Source organism: Narcine bancroftii, chromosome 11, assembly GCF_036971445.1.
Source record: "Narcine bancroftii isolate sNarBan1 chromosome 11, sNarBan1.hap1, whole genome shotgun sequence".
Taxonomy (NCBI): domain Eukaryota; kingdom Metazoa; phylum Chordata; class Chondrichthyes; order Torpediniformes; family Narcinidae; genus Narcine; species Narcine bancroftii.
In genome coordinates, this window is record NC_091479.1 from 69,632,844 (window position 1) to 69,649,445 (window position 16,602).

The 16,602-nt window shown below is 35.9% G+C and overlaps 1 protein-coding gene across 7 annotated transcripts in view; it reads right to left on the reverse strand.

Moving 5' to 3' along the window:
• Positions 1-16,602, reverse strand: part of zcrb1 (zinc finger CCHC-type and RNA binding motif 1) — a 64,125-nt gene that overhangs the window by 1,554 nt on the left and 45,969 nt on the right. For 5 of the 7 annotated variants that reach the window (XM_069903311.1, XM_069903315.1, XM_069903309.1 and 2 more), the window contains 2 exons: positions 10,155-10,209; positions 1,933-2,079 (listed from right to left, as the gene is read on the reverse strand). In XM_069903311.1, coding sequence (XP_069759412.1) covers positions 1,933-2,079; positions 10,155-10,209 — 202 coding nt within the window. Of the gene's footprint in view, positions 1-1,932; positions 2,115-8,780; positions 10,210-16,602 lie in introns of those variants that run through there. The other 2 variants (XM_069903314.1, XM_069903312.1) reach the window with 2 other exon arrangements.

The following is a 16,602-nucleotide window of genomic DNA, read 5'->3' on the forward strand; positions in this document are numbered from 1 at the left end:
TGACAGAAGAATTCTCATCATAATGAAGAAAAATCCCCAAATGTACCCAAGAGCAGGGAGCCGCGCACAGAGAAGGGGTGGAGGGGAGAGTCTCACACCAAGGGGGGCAATCTTGCACTGGGCCAGATAAATATGGATCATGTTGCCCCACTACAGAAATTCATGAATACATCTCAGAATATCACACAAACTTCCCTCCCCTCCATGGACTTCATCTATATCCTCGACTGCATTGGATATCCAGTTAAAGAACAAAATGACCCATCACATCCCTGACACACTCTTTTCCCTCTCCTATTGGAGAGAAAAGCTTAACAGTGTGAAAGCATTGTTTCAGGTTTGAAGACAGATCCCCCCCCCCCCCCCCCCCCCCCCCACAGCCATCAGACTCCTGAATGAAACTTTCATCTTGATTTTACTTGGTGTAAATGATGTTTCTTTTCATTGCAATTCCACAGTCTGTAATTGTGCTCTTTCAAGATTTTTAAAAAATCAAGATACATTAAACTTTGAACACTGATGAACTCAATGAAGGCCATCATACCACTCAGGGACAGGGTATTGCCCAAGACTGACTCTCTGTTCAGAACCACACTGCCTCATGGAATGCTTCTTGGGTTAAAATGATCATTCAGCTCATTCCTACTTTGCATTCCAGAAAACTAAGATGCAGGAAGCTGCGGTGGGGAGGAGCTCTGTGTAGCAGGTTAAGTCTACGATGGGCCAATTGAAAAGAATCTGTGGCTAATCTATAAAAATATTTCTTGGCCCTTGCATCTCATGTTCAAGCTTATTACTGAATTTTACAAGTATAACCAATAAAGCAGTGTTCTCTGGTCTTTGGTGCAAAAAATGATAACACATACAGTATTCAAACATAACACACTATAAACATGCAGTTTATAGAATATGCAATTTGTATATTCATATATACAAATGGGGTGGAAAGCTTCCAAATAGATGGAATCTCAGCAAACCAGAGTTCTGATGCTGTGGAACCACTTGTCCATATGTTGGAAATCAATGTTTCACAATACACTTACAGAGCTCTATGATTTCCTTCCATTTGCTTGCAATGTATTTGTCTCAGCATTGTATCAGAAAGATGACAATGGTTAAAAAATGAAAATAAAATCAAAAAGATATGGATTATATCCATGCACTTCATATTAAGCAGGATACGGCACAGATAATATTACATAAATAAAACTGCTATAGGAATGGCAGGCAGGTCATGTGGATGCCATATTTAAAGGAACTTGAATAACTCAATGTACCTGACCAATGAGACAGATAAAATTGTAATGCTTACTCAAATACTCAATCATTTAAGAAAATATTATGGCACAGATTTCATAGAGCAGATCACACTTGACTAAGATGAAGGATAAAGTTTTGTATATTTTTTAAAAAGGTTATTGATATAGAAAACAAACGACTGACTCATGACTAAGGAGAGAGGGGAAAGATACTTGATAAAACAAATTAATGGTAGTTCAACTAGCAGAAGTTGGAAAGTCACCTTCTACCTGCATTAGTGCAGGACCACCACTGTTCACTTCCAACATAAAGAATTTAGAAATCATGAAACAATGCACATGAAGTTGAGGTTGTAGATGGATTTACAATAATTAATGCAAATGAACACAACAATAAAATAGAAAAATGTGGATAAATGTGTAGAATGGCTCAGTGAACAGTGTGGCTCAGTGTGAGGTGGCATATTTAGGCAGAAAGAAAAAGGTAATTTGGAAAAATGTTTAAATGGTAGATGAGCATGGGGGTGGTTGACAGGTTGAGAAATCACTAAAAGGCATGATGCAAGTATAAAGATTAAGAAACAAAGGCTTATTATGAGTGTAAAACAACTGAGTGACAAGGCTTTATACTAAATTTGCAATAAATATTGATTAGAACAAAGTGGCTTCCTACCCTGCAGGGCACAATCAATGAGAAATGGTGACAGTTCCTTCTCCATGATCATCTTCAATACCAGAAGTTTGCAAACCCAGTCCTCGAATCCCTGTACATGTATGACTGTGTTGCCAAAAACTGCTCCATCGATCAGAAGTAGAATCTCTAACAGGTAGATCACAGTGGGTCAAACAAGAATCCTGTTGAGATGTACCATAGTAAAACCTCACAAATACATTGCAATTGCTCCATACCAACTGATTCTCTCCATAACTCTGCACTTCTGCAGTGTATCTCACTTTTTAAAAATTTTTTTTTATTTTTCACACTATAAACCATATTGACCAAGATACATAGTCATTTTTCTTCTTAAATATATAGTGTCGTTTTCACCTTTTTCCCCCCTCCCTTCCCTCCGTCCCTCACTCCTTCCCCATTTATTTGAAGTTCAATCTATAAGATACATTAAACCCGTTAAACAATGTTGTCACTTAATAAAAATAAAGAAGAAATTTTTGTATTTACTTTTACACACTGAGTCAGTTCATTTCGTTATCTTCTCCTTCTGTCATTTTAGGTGGTGGAAGTCCATGGTAGGATTTCTCTATGGCTCCCATATTTGTTCGAATATTGTAATGTTATTTCTTAAATTATATGTTATTTTTTCTAATGGAATACATTTATTCATTTCTATATACCACTGTTGTATTCTCAAGTTGTCTTCTAATTTCCAGGTTGACATAATACATTTTTTTGCTACAGCTAGGGCTATCATAACAAATCTTTTTTGTGCTCCATCCAAATCGAGTCCAAATTCTTTGTTTCTAATATTACTTAGGAGGAAGATCTCTGGGTTTTTTGGTATATTGCTTTTTGTGATTTTATTTAATATCTGGTTTAGATCTTCCCAAAATTTTTCAACTTTCTCACATGTCCAAATTCCATGAATTGTTGTTCCCGTTTCCTTTTTACAGTGAAAACATCTGTCTGATACTGTTGGGTCCCATTTTTTTTAACTTTTGAGGTGTGATGTATAGCCTGTGTATCTAGTTATATTGTATCATGCGTAACCTCGTGTTTATTGTATTTCTCATAGTTCCGGAGCATAGCTTCTCCCATGTTTCATTCTTTATCTTTATGTTTAGACCTTGTTCCCATTTTTGTTTAGGTTTACCATTTGTTTCTTCGTTCTCCTTTTCTTGCAGTTTGATGTACATGTTTGTTACAAATTTTTAAATTATCATTGTGTCTCTAATCACATATTCAAAATTGCTTCCTTCTGGTAACCTCAGACTGTTTCTCAATTTGTCCTTCAAGTAGGTTTTCAGTTGGTAGTATGCAAACATTGTATCGTGAGTTATATTATATTTATCCTTCATTTGTTCAAAGGATAATAATTTATTTCCCGAAAAACAATTTTCTATTCTTTTGATCCCTTTTCTCTCCCATTCTCTAAAGGAAAGGTTATCTATTGTAAAAGGGATTAGCTGATTTTGCATCAATATTAGTTTTGGTAGTTGGTAATTTGTTTTATTCCTTTCTACATGAATCTTCTTCCAAATGTTGAGCAGATGATGCAATACCGGTGAATTCCTACGTTGCACCAATTTTTCATCCCATTTATATAGTATATGTTCAGGTATCTTCTCCCCTATTTTATCTAGTTCTAATCTGGTCCAATCTGGTTTTTCCCTTGTTTGATAAAAATCTGATACGTATCGTAATTGTGCGGCTCTATAATAATTCTTAAAGTTTGGTAATTGTAAACTTCCTTTGTTTGTACCATTCTGTAATTAACTCCTTGAAGAATTTATCTGTTAGGTGTATTGGTAATGACTGAAAAAGGTATTGTATCCTTGCGAAAATGTTCATTTTAATACAGTTTATCCTTCCTATCAGTGTTAGTGGTAAGTCTTTCCAATGCTCTAAGTTGTCTTGTAATTTTTTTCATTAATGGATGGCAATTGAGTTTATATAGATGGCTGAGGTTTTTATTTAGCTGTATACACCAGCGTTGTCTCCGCTCCATCCTCAACATCCATTGGAGCGCTTTCATCCCTAACGTCGAAGTACTCGAGATGGCAGAGGTCGACAGCATCGAGTCCACGCTGCTGAAGATCCAGCTGCGCTGGATGGGTCACGTCTCCAGAATGGAGGACCATCGCCTTCCCAAGATCGTGTTATATGGCGAGCTCTCCACTGGCCACCGTGACAGAGGTGCATCGAAGAAAAGGTACAAGGACTGCCTAAAGAAATCTCTTGGTGCCTGCCACATTGACCACCGCCAGTGGGCTGATAACGCCTCAAACCGTGCATCTTGGCGCCTCACAGTTTGGCAGGCAGCAACCTCCTTTGAAGAAGACCGCAGAGCCCACCTCACTGACAAAAGGCAAAGGAGGAAAAGCCCAACACCCAACCCCAACCAACCAATTTTTCCCTGCAACCGTGTCTGCCTGTCCCGCATCGGACTTGTCAGCCACAAACAAGCCTGCAGCTGACGTGGACTTTTACCCCCTCCATAAATCTTTGTCCGCGAAGCCAAGCCAAAGATACCTAGATATCGCATTGTGTTTGCTATCTAAATGGCGATTCTTTCTTAAACTTTGTGAAATCCGCATTATTCATTGGCATTGCTTCACTTTTATTTGCGTTGATCTTGTACCCTGATACTTCTCCATATTCCTTCAATTTCCTATGTAATTCTTTTATTGATATTTCTGGTTCTGTTAAGTATATTATAACGTCATCTGCAAATAGACTGATTTTATATTCCTTCTCTTTTATTTTTATCCCTCTTATTTTATTTTCTGTTATTAGTTCTGCTAGTGGTTCTATAGCTAACGTGAACAGTGAAGGAGATAGTGAACATCCCTGCCTTGTTGATTTGCTTAAGTTAAATTGTTTTGATATATATCCATTTACTGTCACTTTCGCCAATGGCCCCTTATATAATGCTTTAATCCAATTAATATATTTCTCTGGTAGGCTGAATTTTTGTAGTACTTTGAATAAATAATTCCATTCTACTCTGTCAAAGTGCCTTCTCTGCATCTAAAGCAACCGCTACTGTTGGAGTTTTATTTCCTTCTACTGCATGAATTAAGTTAATAAATTTACAGATATTGTCTGTTGTTTGTCTTTTTTTAATAAATCCAGTTTGGTCTAGATTTACTATTTTTGATACATACTCTGCTAATCTGTTTGCTAATAGTTTAGCTATTATCTTATAATCTGTGTTAAGTAGAGATATTGGTCTATATGACGCTGGTGCAAGTGGATCTTTCCCTGTCTTTGGTATTACTGTAATTATTGCTGTTTTGCATGAATCTGGTATGCTTTGTGTTTTATCAATCTGGTTGATTACTTCCAGGAGGGGAGGAATTAATAAGTCTTTAAATGTTTTATAGAATTCTATTGGGAATCCATCCTCTCCTGGTGTTTTATTGTACGGTAGTTTTTTTTAATATCTCTTGTAATTCTTCTATTTCAAATGGTTTTATTAATTTATTTTGCTCCTCTGTTTGTAATTTCGGTAGTTCAATTTTAGTTAGAAATTCATCTATTTTGTCTTCTTTCCCTTCATTTTAAGTTTGATATAGTTGCTTGTAGAATTCCCTGAAGTTTTCATTGATCTCCGTTGGATTATATGTAATTTGTTTGTCCTTTTTCCTTAATGCCAATACCATTCTTTTAGTTTGTTCTGTCTTAAGCTGCCATGCTAGAATTTTGTGCGTTTTTTCTCCTAGCTCATATTTGTTTTGTCTTCATTATGTTCTTCTCCACCTTATATGTTTGTAGTGTTTCATATTTTATTTTTTTATCTGCCAATTCTCTTTTAGTTGTATCTTCCTTTATTGCTCATTCTTTTTCTATATTTGTTATTTCCCTTTCCAACTGTTTTGTTTCCCGATTGTAGTCCTTCTTCATCTTAGTTTCATAACTTATTTGTCCTCTGATGAACGCTTTCATTGCGTCCCATAGTATAAGCTTATCTTTCACTGATTCCGTATTTATTTCAAAGTACATTTTAATTTGTCGTTCAATTAATTCTCTAAAATCCTGTCTTTTAAGTAGCATGGAGTTTAATCTCCATCTATACATTCTTGGTGGGATGTCCTCTAGCTCTATTGTCAATAACAGGGGTGAGAGGAGCGATAATAGTCTAGCTTTATATTCCGTTTTCCTAACTGTCCCTTGAATGTGGGCTGATAACAGGAATAGGTCTATCCTTGAGTATGTTTTATGTCTACCCGAATAATATGAATATTCCTTTTCCTTTGGGTGTTGTTTCCTCCATATATCCAAAAGTTGCATTTCTTGCATCGATTTAATTATAAATTTGGTTACTTTGTTCTTTCTGTTAGTTTTTTTTTCCAGTTTTATCCATGTTTGAGTCCAAATTAAGGTTAAAATCCCCTCCTATTAGTATGTTCCCTTGCGTATCTGCTACCTTCAAAAATATATCTTGCATAAATTTTTGATCTTCTTCATTACGTGAATATACATTAAGTAAATTCCAAAATTCTGAATATATCTGACATTTTATCATTACATATCTCCCTGCTAGATCTATTATTTTCTCTTCTATTTTGATTGGTACATTTTTATTGATTAATATAGCTACTCCTCTGGCTTTTGAATTATATGATGCTGCTGTTACATGTCCTATCCAATCTCTCTTTAATTTCTTGTGCTCCACTTCAGTTAGATGTGTTTCTTGTATGAATGCTATATCATTTTTTTCTTTTTTAAGTAAATTTAACAGTTTCTTCCATTTGATTTGGTTATGTATTCCATTAATATTTAAAGTCATATAGTTCAACATAGTCATTTCATACCTTGTTTATCTTTCCTTTCCATTATCTATTTCTGCTTTATTTTTTTGAACACATTATAAGACAAAATTTCAAAAACATAAAATATTTCCACTATACTCATATCTAAAATATCTTAGGAATTTTACTAGAGTGGATCTTGGTTTTTGTTGTGCTTGTGGTTTAGGGGCTAATGTTCTGTGTGTCCTTTCTATTTCCATTTCTTCCTGTAATTCTGGTCTTCCTAGGATCCTGGGGATCCATTCTTTTATAAATTCTTTCATATTTTTGCCTTCTTCATCTTCCTTAAGGCCCACTATCTTTATATTGTTTCTTCTATTATAATTTTCCATTATATCTATCTTCTGAGCTAAGCTCTTGTGTTGCTTTAACTTTTTTTTATCAGATTCTTCTAATTTCTTTTTTAAGTCATCTACTTCTATGGCTGTTTCACGTTCTTCCACCTTGTCTACTCTTTTTCCTACATCTGTCATGATCATCTCTAATCTATTCACTTTTTCTTCTGTACTTTTTTTTAATTTCACTGAATTCTTGTGACTGCCATTCTTTTACTGTTTCCATATATTCTTTAAAAAAATATATATCCATGTACTTGCCCTTCCCTTCATCTTCCATTTCTCTGTGTTCTTCCTCCTCTTCTTCTGAGTCCACTCCAGGATCTGTGTCCTTTACCTCTGTCTCTTCTGGTTTTCTTGTTGGGTTGTTTGTTTTATTTTGTTGGGTATTTTTGGTCTTCTTATTTTTATTAAAAGTGTCTTGGTGTTGGTCTTCTTCCTCTGGGTTGGTCATCTGTTGTTTCTTTGATTTCTTATTTTTATTCTCTTCCTTCTTGTTCTCGTTATTTTCTATGTTTTCCTGTTGAGAGTCTTGCTGTTGTGTTATAGTTGTCTTTTTCAGCTGTGGAGATTTACTCCTCAGCTGGTCCCCCCTCCTGTCAGTGTTATTTTTGTCTTGCGCATCGCGCACTTTTGTTTGGCTCCGTGAGCCATTTTTGTAGTCCCGAGTTCGGGGTTTCCACTGACCTCAGGGAGCGGGCTTCTCTCTCCACGGCGGGCCTCCTCGAACTGGTAAGGCCTTCACCTTCCTCCTCCAACGTCTTTCCTTCTTCTTTTCTTCCCATTGTTTTTGGTTTTTCTTTCTTCGCTGCCATTTTCTCCACACTTTCACTTTGTTATGGTTTCTATGTTTGTGCCTTTGTTTTTTCTCTATCTTTTTTTTAACTTTTCTGGAGAGGGCTGGCGTTCCCCTACCGGCCACTACTCCATCACGTGACTCCTCCTCAGTGTATCTCACTTGACGTCCAGCTGGACTGCTCAAACAACAATCTTATCACTGGACTTTGGTATGTGTGACAATAAACTTGAACTTCATTTGATTTTTATTTTATTAAAATGGCTTTGTAGAAGATGCAAACAGTTTATAAGAAGCTACTATACCAAATTTAAACCTATAACCAAGATGGAAGCTTTCATCTCCACAGAAGGGAAAACTGGGAGAAGACCTGATGTTAGAATTATATTTGGAGATACATCCTCGCCAGAATTACAGACCAAGAATATAAAATAATGGTTAGGAAGAAGAAATAACTGCCATTAGCTACATATGAATGGAGAAGGAAAATAATTCCTAAAAATATAAAGTACTGGTGGATCACAGTGGGTTAAACATTAATTCACAAATTAAATAGAAGTATCTGGAAATTTGCTCTGTCTTCCCACTATATTGTGCACACATGCTCATGATCATTTGAGTGAGATTAAAACAGACATACTCAACATAGTTTATTTTTTCATTTGTTTCTTCTAATTATCTCTGAAGTTCTGAAAATGTAAAACTAAAATGGATTGGTTTAGAAAAAGTAAAACAGAAACTTTATAAAAGTTAGTGGAATTTGGTAACAGCAGTAATCAAGTTCAGAGTCCTTGCTAAATAAATACTGAACAACATATGAAAAAGTAAACTGCATCAGTTACACTGCATAATACAGTCTATCATCTAAACCTGCTGATCATTAAAAATAATGGAAAACCATTTACCTGTTCCACTTATTCTTTATTCACAGAAACAAGTTAATATTCCAAACCAAAGCTTATGGGATCATGGATGAAGCACTGTTTAACCGTGACAAGATCATTACCCCAAGCTACCATGATGATGTTGAAACCAGTATGACCCTAACACTAGAGGATACAGCCTTCGTGCTCCACTGCACAAGAGTTGAAGGCATGGATCTTGTAAAGTTGAAATTACTAATATCATTAATAATCATATCGTCCAGCTTCATATACAAATGGTTGTTTCAGGTAAAGTAACAGCCATTAAGAAAAATGCAACCCATAAGATAAAAGAGGAAAAGAAAAGTAATTAAAAATAAATATGCAAATAAAAGCCACAATTTTTAGAGCAATCTCTCGGGGCTCATGAGGTGCAAGAAAGTCAGTACACAGTTATTCAAATACCACAAATTTAAGTCCACAAGGCTAAATTCCTTTAAAGCTTAATATGATGTCAGAATTCTACGTAAAAATTCAAAGTCACAAAGCTTTCTTATGAGACAGTTGCACTAAACATAAAATTAAAGTTGCCAATAAATAGAACAACATGAATAATTTCTTATAGTTTAAAAGAAATGAATATTAAAAAAAATAAACTCGGAATGTGCTCTCTGGAAGGGAAAGTACAATGAGCTCAGACATTGTAGTCAGCGATAAATGCAGACCAGAATGTGAATGAACTCTTCATATGGGAAGAAGTTTTGAAGATATTTTTTGCCCACTTTTTTGGATATCACTTATGATGCCAATTAAACCTTCCATAAGTGCACATTTGGAAAAAAAAAACTGGATCCTCCAATATGAACTAATTCCCACTTTTATTCTGAAATTGGAATGTGTCATGACTGAAACAACTTTGTTTCATTAATTTCAACAGAATTTTGTGAAGTGTTTCATTTGAGAGAATAAACAAACATTTTGCATTAGAGAGCAACAGAGGCTTCCATGATCTTGATCTTCACAAAGAAATTCAAGCCACAAAAGTTATTAATATTAAAATTTGGCCACCACAGACAAAAACATGTCCATTCATCTATAACTGCTGTGAAGCATTCAAATATGGAACCTGCTGGTATATTTCTTAATAATCATTTTTCTGCAAATATAAGAAACATTAAAAGGAAAAAAAAATCAAAATAGTCCATTTATTTGTTATAGTTGTCCTGACACAGGAAGTCTTAATTATTTGTCTAACTAGTCTGGTTCATTAAAGCATCTTTTGCATCTGAAATACACCCGTAACCTTCATTATGATGAAAAAGAACCTAATCGCTCAGCTCCTCTTCATCACTGAAGTATGCACTTTTTTTGATCCGTGGGCGCTTGGACAGTTCAGATGTTGAACACTCACTTGCATCACCAGCAGTCTTTTTACGTCTGAGTTCTTCCTCCTCAATTTTTGCTTGCTGTTGAGAACAGGTATTAATATATTAAGATAGTGATATTACTCACTTATTTTGTGACATGACCTTACATGACATGGATATGGTTGAATTCAAGCTGTTTCAATCAAGTCAAGCACTAATTAGAACACAAATTATGTGCAGTCAGTCTCCAGCGAGTGTATCCTGGGCTCAGAGTATAGCAATGAAACTAAAAACTGAAAATTTTTTCACTCTGGTGGTGCTCTGAGGAACCAAGAACTTTTAAAACTTGGTATGCTGGACTAGATTGTCCTCTCCCTTCCCTCTAATAACACCTCCTGCTGCCATGTACTGAAGGACCCATCTTATTCCAGGCACACACTTCTTCTTTCTCTTGATGGAGAGAAAGTTCAAGAGTGAAATCACGTTCTTTATCTTTGCTATATAAGGTGTACTGTTTGACCAGCTGAGTTTCTCCAGCATTGTGTTTTTACACGATCTCTGTCGTCTTTTTTTTCCCAGATACAATAGTTAACCCACAGAACCTAAAAATAAGGTGCAGGCTGCATATCTCATGATCTTTCTTTCAGAATCCATGGCAATTGTTACAAGGTCTCCGTGACAACATCTAAAAAAGTTAAAAGGGATTTAAATAATTAAAAAAAAAGAATTTAAAATTATAACCAAACAATAAAAAGCAAGCAAACTATCAAGCACTTTTTATTTCACTGGATCAGTGATTCCCTTCAAAAGGGCTGATTATGGCTTTGTCCATGATAGGTCACGTTTAACACATCTTGTAGAATTTTTCAAGGAGGTTACCAAGAAGATAGATAAAGGAAAGGGTGTGGATGTTGTCTACGTGGACTTTAGTAAGGCCTTTGAGAGGTCCCACATGGGAGGTTAGATCAGAAGGTACAGACACTAGGTATCTATGGATTCAAAATTGGTTACATGGGAGAAAACAGAGTGGTAGAGGATAATTGCTTCATTATTGTTTGTTGTCCACCTCAATGATCTGGATGATAATGTGATACGTTAGATCAGCAGGTTTGCTGATGACGCAAAGACATGAGGTATTGTGGACAGCGAAGAAGATTTTCAAAGCTTGCAGAGGGATCTGCACAAAATGGGAGAATGGGTCAGTTTATCGTCTCATGTTAGTTTTTACAGTGAAAGTCTCAGCACCTTATTATTTTATAGGAATTGCCTTTTATAATTAATTAATAATTTAAAGATTTTTTTTTAGTTACTGCAAGAGGCAATGACTGAAAAAGATACTTTAATCTTGGCATCACTTTCATTTTGATACAATTTACTTTTCCCACTAAAGTCATCAGCAGGACATTCCATTTCTGTAGATCTTTCTCTTTTTTTTAAATGAGGACTAATTATTTTTATACAAGTTCTGTAAATTATTATGTCATCATTCCTAAATATTTGATTCCATGTCTTCCATTTAAATCTACTACCTTTTTGATATCTTTCAGTTCATCAATGGGATTATCTCATTCTTATCCATATTTATTTTGTAACCTGAACCTCTTCCATATTTTGCTAACGTTGTTTGTAATTTTATCGAGGACTCAGCCAGATAAGGTAAATATAATCGCACATCATCAGCAAATAAGACTAATTTTATGTTCTCCTTGTCCAACTTTGAAGCCTTTTATATCCAGATCTTTTCTAATCTCCACTAGGAGATTCAATTGCAAGGATAAAAAGCGCTGGGGACAGGAGACACCCCTGCCTACTTGATCCACTCAAGAGGAAAACTGCTCCCATCTGACTCTTAGTTACAATTTTGTCTTGTGGTTTATTATAGAGCTTTTAATCGAGTCTACGCTGCTGAAGATCCAGCTGCACTGGGTGGGTCACGTCTCCAGAATGGAGGGCCATCGCCTTCCCAAGATCGTGTTATATGGCGAGCTCTCCACTTGCCACCGTGACAGAGGTGCACCAAAGAAAAGGTGCAAGGACTGCCTAAAGAAATCTCTTGGTGCCTGCCACATTGACCACCGCCAGTGGGCTGATATCGCCTCAAACCGTGCATCTTGGCGCCTCACAGTTTGGCGGGCAGCAACCTCCTTTGAAGAAGTCCGCAGAGCCCACCTCACTGACAAAAGGCAAAGGAGGAAAAACCCAACACCCAACCCCAACCAACCAATTTTCCCCTGCAACCGCTGCAACCGTGTCTGCCTGTCCCGCATCGGACTTGTCAGCCACAAACGAGCCTGCAGCTAACGTGGACATTTACCCCCTCCATAAATCTTCGTCCGTGAAGCCAAGCCAAAGAATCCCATTTATAAATACTCTCCAATGTTTTAAATAAGAAAGGCCACTCTAAGCTATCAAATGCTTTTTCTGCATTCAGTGAGTCTGTTATACTTGGATTCAGCTTTGATTTTGCCATATGCATGATATTAAATTGTCTGCCCAGACCATTTGAAGATTGTCTTCCTTTACCAAATCCAATCTGGTCTGTATGAATTAATTTTGGCAGATCCTGTCACAATCTATTGGCTAGTGCCTTTGCCAATATCTTATAGTCAGCATTCAAAAGTAATATAGGCCTATACGATGAGGTTTTTAAATAGGTGTCTATTTTTTCTTCATTAGCACTGTAATTATAGCAGTTGAAAAAGTCTGGGTCTCCACTGCCCGGTCCAGAACATCCATCATAAGAGGTATCAACAAATCTTTAAATTGCCTATAGAACTTGGGTGGGAACCCATCCTCCCCTGGGTACTTGTTAGCTTGTAAAGTGTTCAAAGCCTTCTCAATTTCTTATCCTGTAAAAGGGGCTTCTTAATCGGTCTGTTCTCTACACTCCAATTTTGGAATTTCAATATTCACTAAAAATTCATTTAACTCATTTTAATCTCCTAGTAACTCTGATTTGTATAATTTTGTATAATATAGTCTACATATATTATTTATTTCTTTTTGATTATGTTAAAATATCTGCCTCTGTTTTGATTGCATCATCCTTGATGACTTCTCTGCTTTTACTTACCAAGACTTTGTGTGCCCATTCTCCTAATTCATAGTATTTTATTTAATTTTTAGTTTAATGTAGTTTTAACATAGTTTATCCATTCTATACATTTGTAATATGTTATATCCCAGGTTTTTATTCTATATTTTTCTTGCCACCCTTTTTCTTTTTCCAGTTTTTTTACATCTTTCTCCAGACCATCCAATTTTGTATTAGGAAATAATTTGTCCTCTGAAATAAGCTTATTGAACCATATTTAAAAGCTATTATTGGTGGAAAGATTAGTTTCACAAAACAGTTCTATCTGTCTCTTAATAAATTCACGTCTTTCCTTCTCAACAGTGTGACATTGAGATGCCACCTATATATTTTTTCTTATTTTTCCATTATCACAATAGTTAAAATTAATGGTGAGTGATCTGATAGAAGTCTTGCACATTAAAAAGAAATCAATCCTTGAATGTGAGTCATGCACCCTTGAGTAGAATGATCGCTTTCTACAGGGTTAAGCTGCCTCTATATATCAATCAAATTTAAATCCTTCATAAATAATAGCATTTTTGTAGCTTTTGCTCATTATGGTTCTTGTTTATTTATCCAATACTGGATCTAAACAGAAATTAAAATCTCCTGTGACCAATGTATTTTGTCTTCCCTCTGCTGCTTTTAAAAAGATATCCTTCATAAGGCTTCATCATCATAATTTGGTGCGTAGATATTCATGAACGTCTACGATTCTGCATAAATTTTACCACGTGCCATTACAAATCTTCAGGTTTTGTCAGTCGATACGTCTTCTATTATTATTGATCTATTCTTATTAATTAAAATTGCTGCTACTCTGAGCCAAATGAGGACTATATTATTTGTCCCATCCACCCCCTTTTTAATTTAGCATGTTCTGATTTAGTAAGATGTGTTTCTTGTAGAAAGACTACATCTGCCTTTTTTTAAAAAAAATGTACCAATATCCATTCCTCTTCACCATTCCATTTAGCCCATTAAGACTAATAAACTTTAACATTCTGTCCATACCAATTTTTAAACAAATATTGTTTAGCAGTGAAAACTTTTTTGCTATTTAAATAGTGATCTTTTTAAGAAACATATACAATCTTTGCCCTAAACAGAAAATCCTGAAATCCCGTGAAAAATGTCCGCAGAATCTTCCAAAGAAGAATAACCCCTCCCTTTAATGCTATCTTGTAAAAATGCTCCTCTCCCAGCACTATTATCCCCCTCAGACCAGAATTTCTACCCTTCTACTACTTTTACCTCTTTATTTTGAGCTCTCCGTGAACGTTTCGATAATATTTATTTTTTAAACAATAAATACAAGACAGTTCAAAAATATAACTTTTACTTAGACCCATTGTAAACATTTTTCTCAGTCTTCTTACTTGGTAAGCTTAATCTTTACACAACCTTGCAAAAAAATCTTTACCTCGTTCTTAGTCTGAAAAAAATAAATCGCTGATTACCTTTTGCTCCTTCAACCCTCAGTGTCGAGTATTTCAAATTTTTAGAAAGCAGTTGTCTTTTTACATTGTCATACTCCTTCCTTTGTTTAATCAAAGTAGGACTAAAATCTTGAAAGAACAGCACTTTTTCATGGTCAATCTCAGGTAATCCATTGTCTTGTTTAGAGCATTATTTGCTGCTCCCAGAATTGTCTCCCCTTCCCAGTAACTCAGAAGTCTTAGCAGGACCAGTCGTGGTTGTTGATCTCTGGCTTTTTTGGGTCTGAGAGTCCAGTGATTCTTTTTTATATGTAATTCTTCTTTGAATTTATTTTCTCTCAGCACTTGTGGGATCCATATTTTAAAGAAGTTCACTGGGTCTCTCCCTTCGATCCCACCTTTCAAACCAATATTTTGGACATTGTTATGTCTGCTGAAATTCTCCGTGTGATCGATCTTGACCAGCATATCTTGTCTGTCCAAATCTCATTTCTTCACATCTTCCTTCATAGCTTTTTAACTTTTCTTGTGGTTTGGCCAGATCAATTTCCACTTGGGTCATTTGTTGGCATTAAATCTTCAATAGTGTCTTTAAATTCAGACATTCTCTCTGACACATCTCTCATTGCAGTTTCAATGCCTGTAAAGCGGTTACACAAATTTTCCATTTTCTCCAGGATAATATTTAAATCCTGTCCCACTCCCCAGCTCTGCCGGTCCCAAGGCCATTCATGTGCCACTCCTTTTTGGGCTTTCCCTCGACGTTGCTGGCTGAGTAGAAACAACTTCTGTTTTTGTTTTTTTGCTGCCTTGGCCTCTTGGTTCTCGTTTTATCCATTTTTGGTGAAAAGATTGTTGGTTTTGAGATTTTTAACCATCTTTCTGAGACTCTTCATGTAGAGATCAACCAAAACATGCATGGCCACACCCCCCCATTTTACAATATCATTGATGACCTTCTACAAACTCACCACTTTACTACACCTGAACCATATCCTTTGTTCCCTCATGATCCAAAAATGTCTTTATCCTGAAACTGATCAACACATGAGCCTCCACATCTTTCTTAGTCACTCTTTGGTTGAAGAACTTTCTTTTCATGTCTCATACTGACATTTCTGATTTAATAAATCCAAACAGGGGAAACAAACTTTGCATCTACCTCGTCAGGCCCCATATAGATTGTCTGTGGTTTTGAGAAAGTGTAATAACCGAACTTCAGTAAAGAATTTGATAAAATCCTTCACAATAGGCTAATCCAAAAGGTACAAATGTAAAACTCCATGTTTAATTGATAATTATGATATGGAATGAGTTGGCCCAGAGAAGACAAGGTAGTGGGGTGGGGGGGGGAGGTGTTTTTCAGGCTGGAGCTCTGAGATCAATGATGTTCTGGAGGGATTGGTATTGGGACCCGCTGCTTGTGATAAGCATAAATGACTTGGATGGAAAAGTAGGTGGACTGATTGGGAAGTTTGCAAAAGAAACAAAGATTGATGGCATTGTGTTCAGTATTGAGGTCCATGAGTATAATATATAGATCAGTTACAGATCTGGGCAGAAAAATGGAAGATGGAGTTTAATCTGGACAAGTGTGAAGGAAAAGATAAGGGGGGGTGTATTCAGTTAAATGCATATTGATGCATGAAAGAATCGGGCGGGGGGGGTGTTGAGATATGCAGGTGACGTTTTTTTTAAACAGTGTCTGGAATAGGCTGCCAGGAATAGTAGTAGAAGCAGATAAAATATGTGGACTTTAAGAGATTTCGACATGGATAATAAATAAAATTGAGAGAATATTCTGTTATGTGTAAGCTGCAGAGTTTTTGAATGATTTAGACATCATGTTTGACTCAGAGAATTAATTAATTAGAAATAAGGAATATGTAGCAACCACAAACTTTACATGAAATTTCAGAAAGATCAAGTTGTACAGAAATTATCTCATGTAATCATCCCAACAGACTTTACTGACGA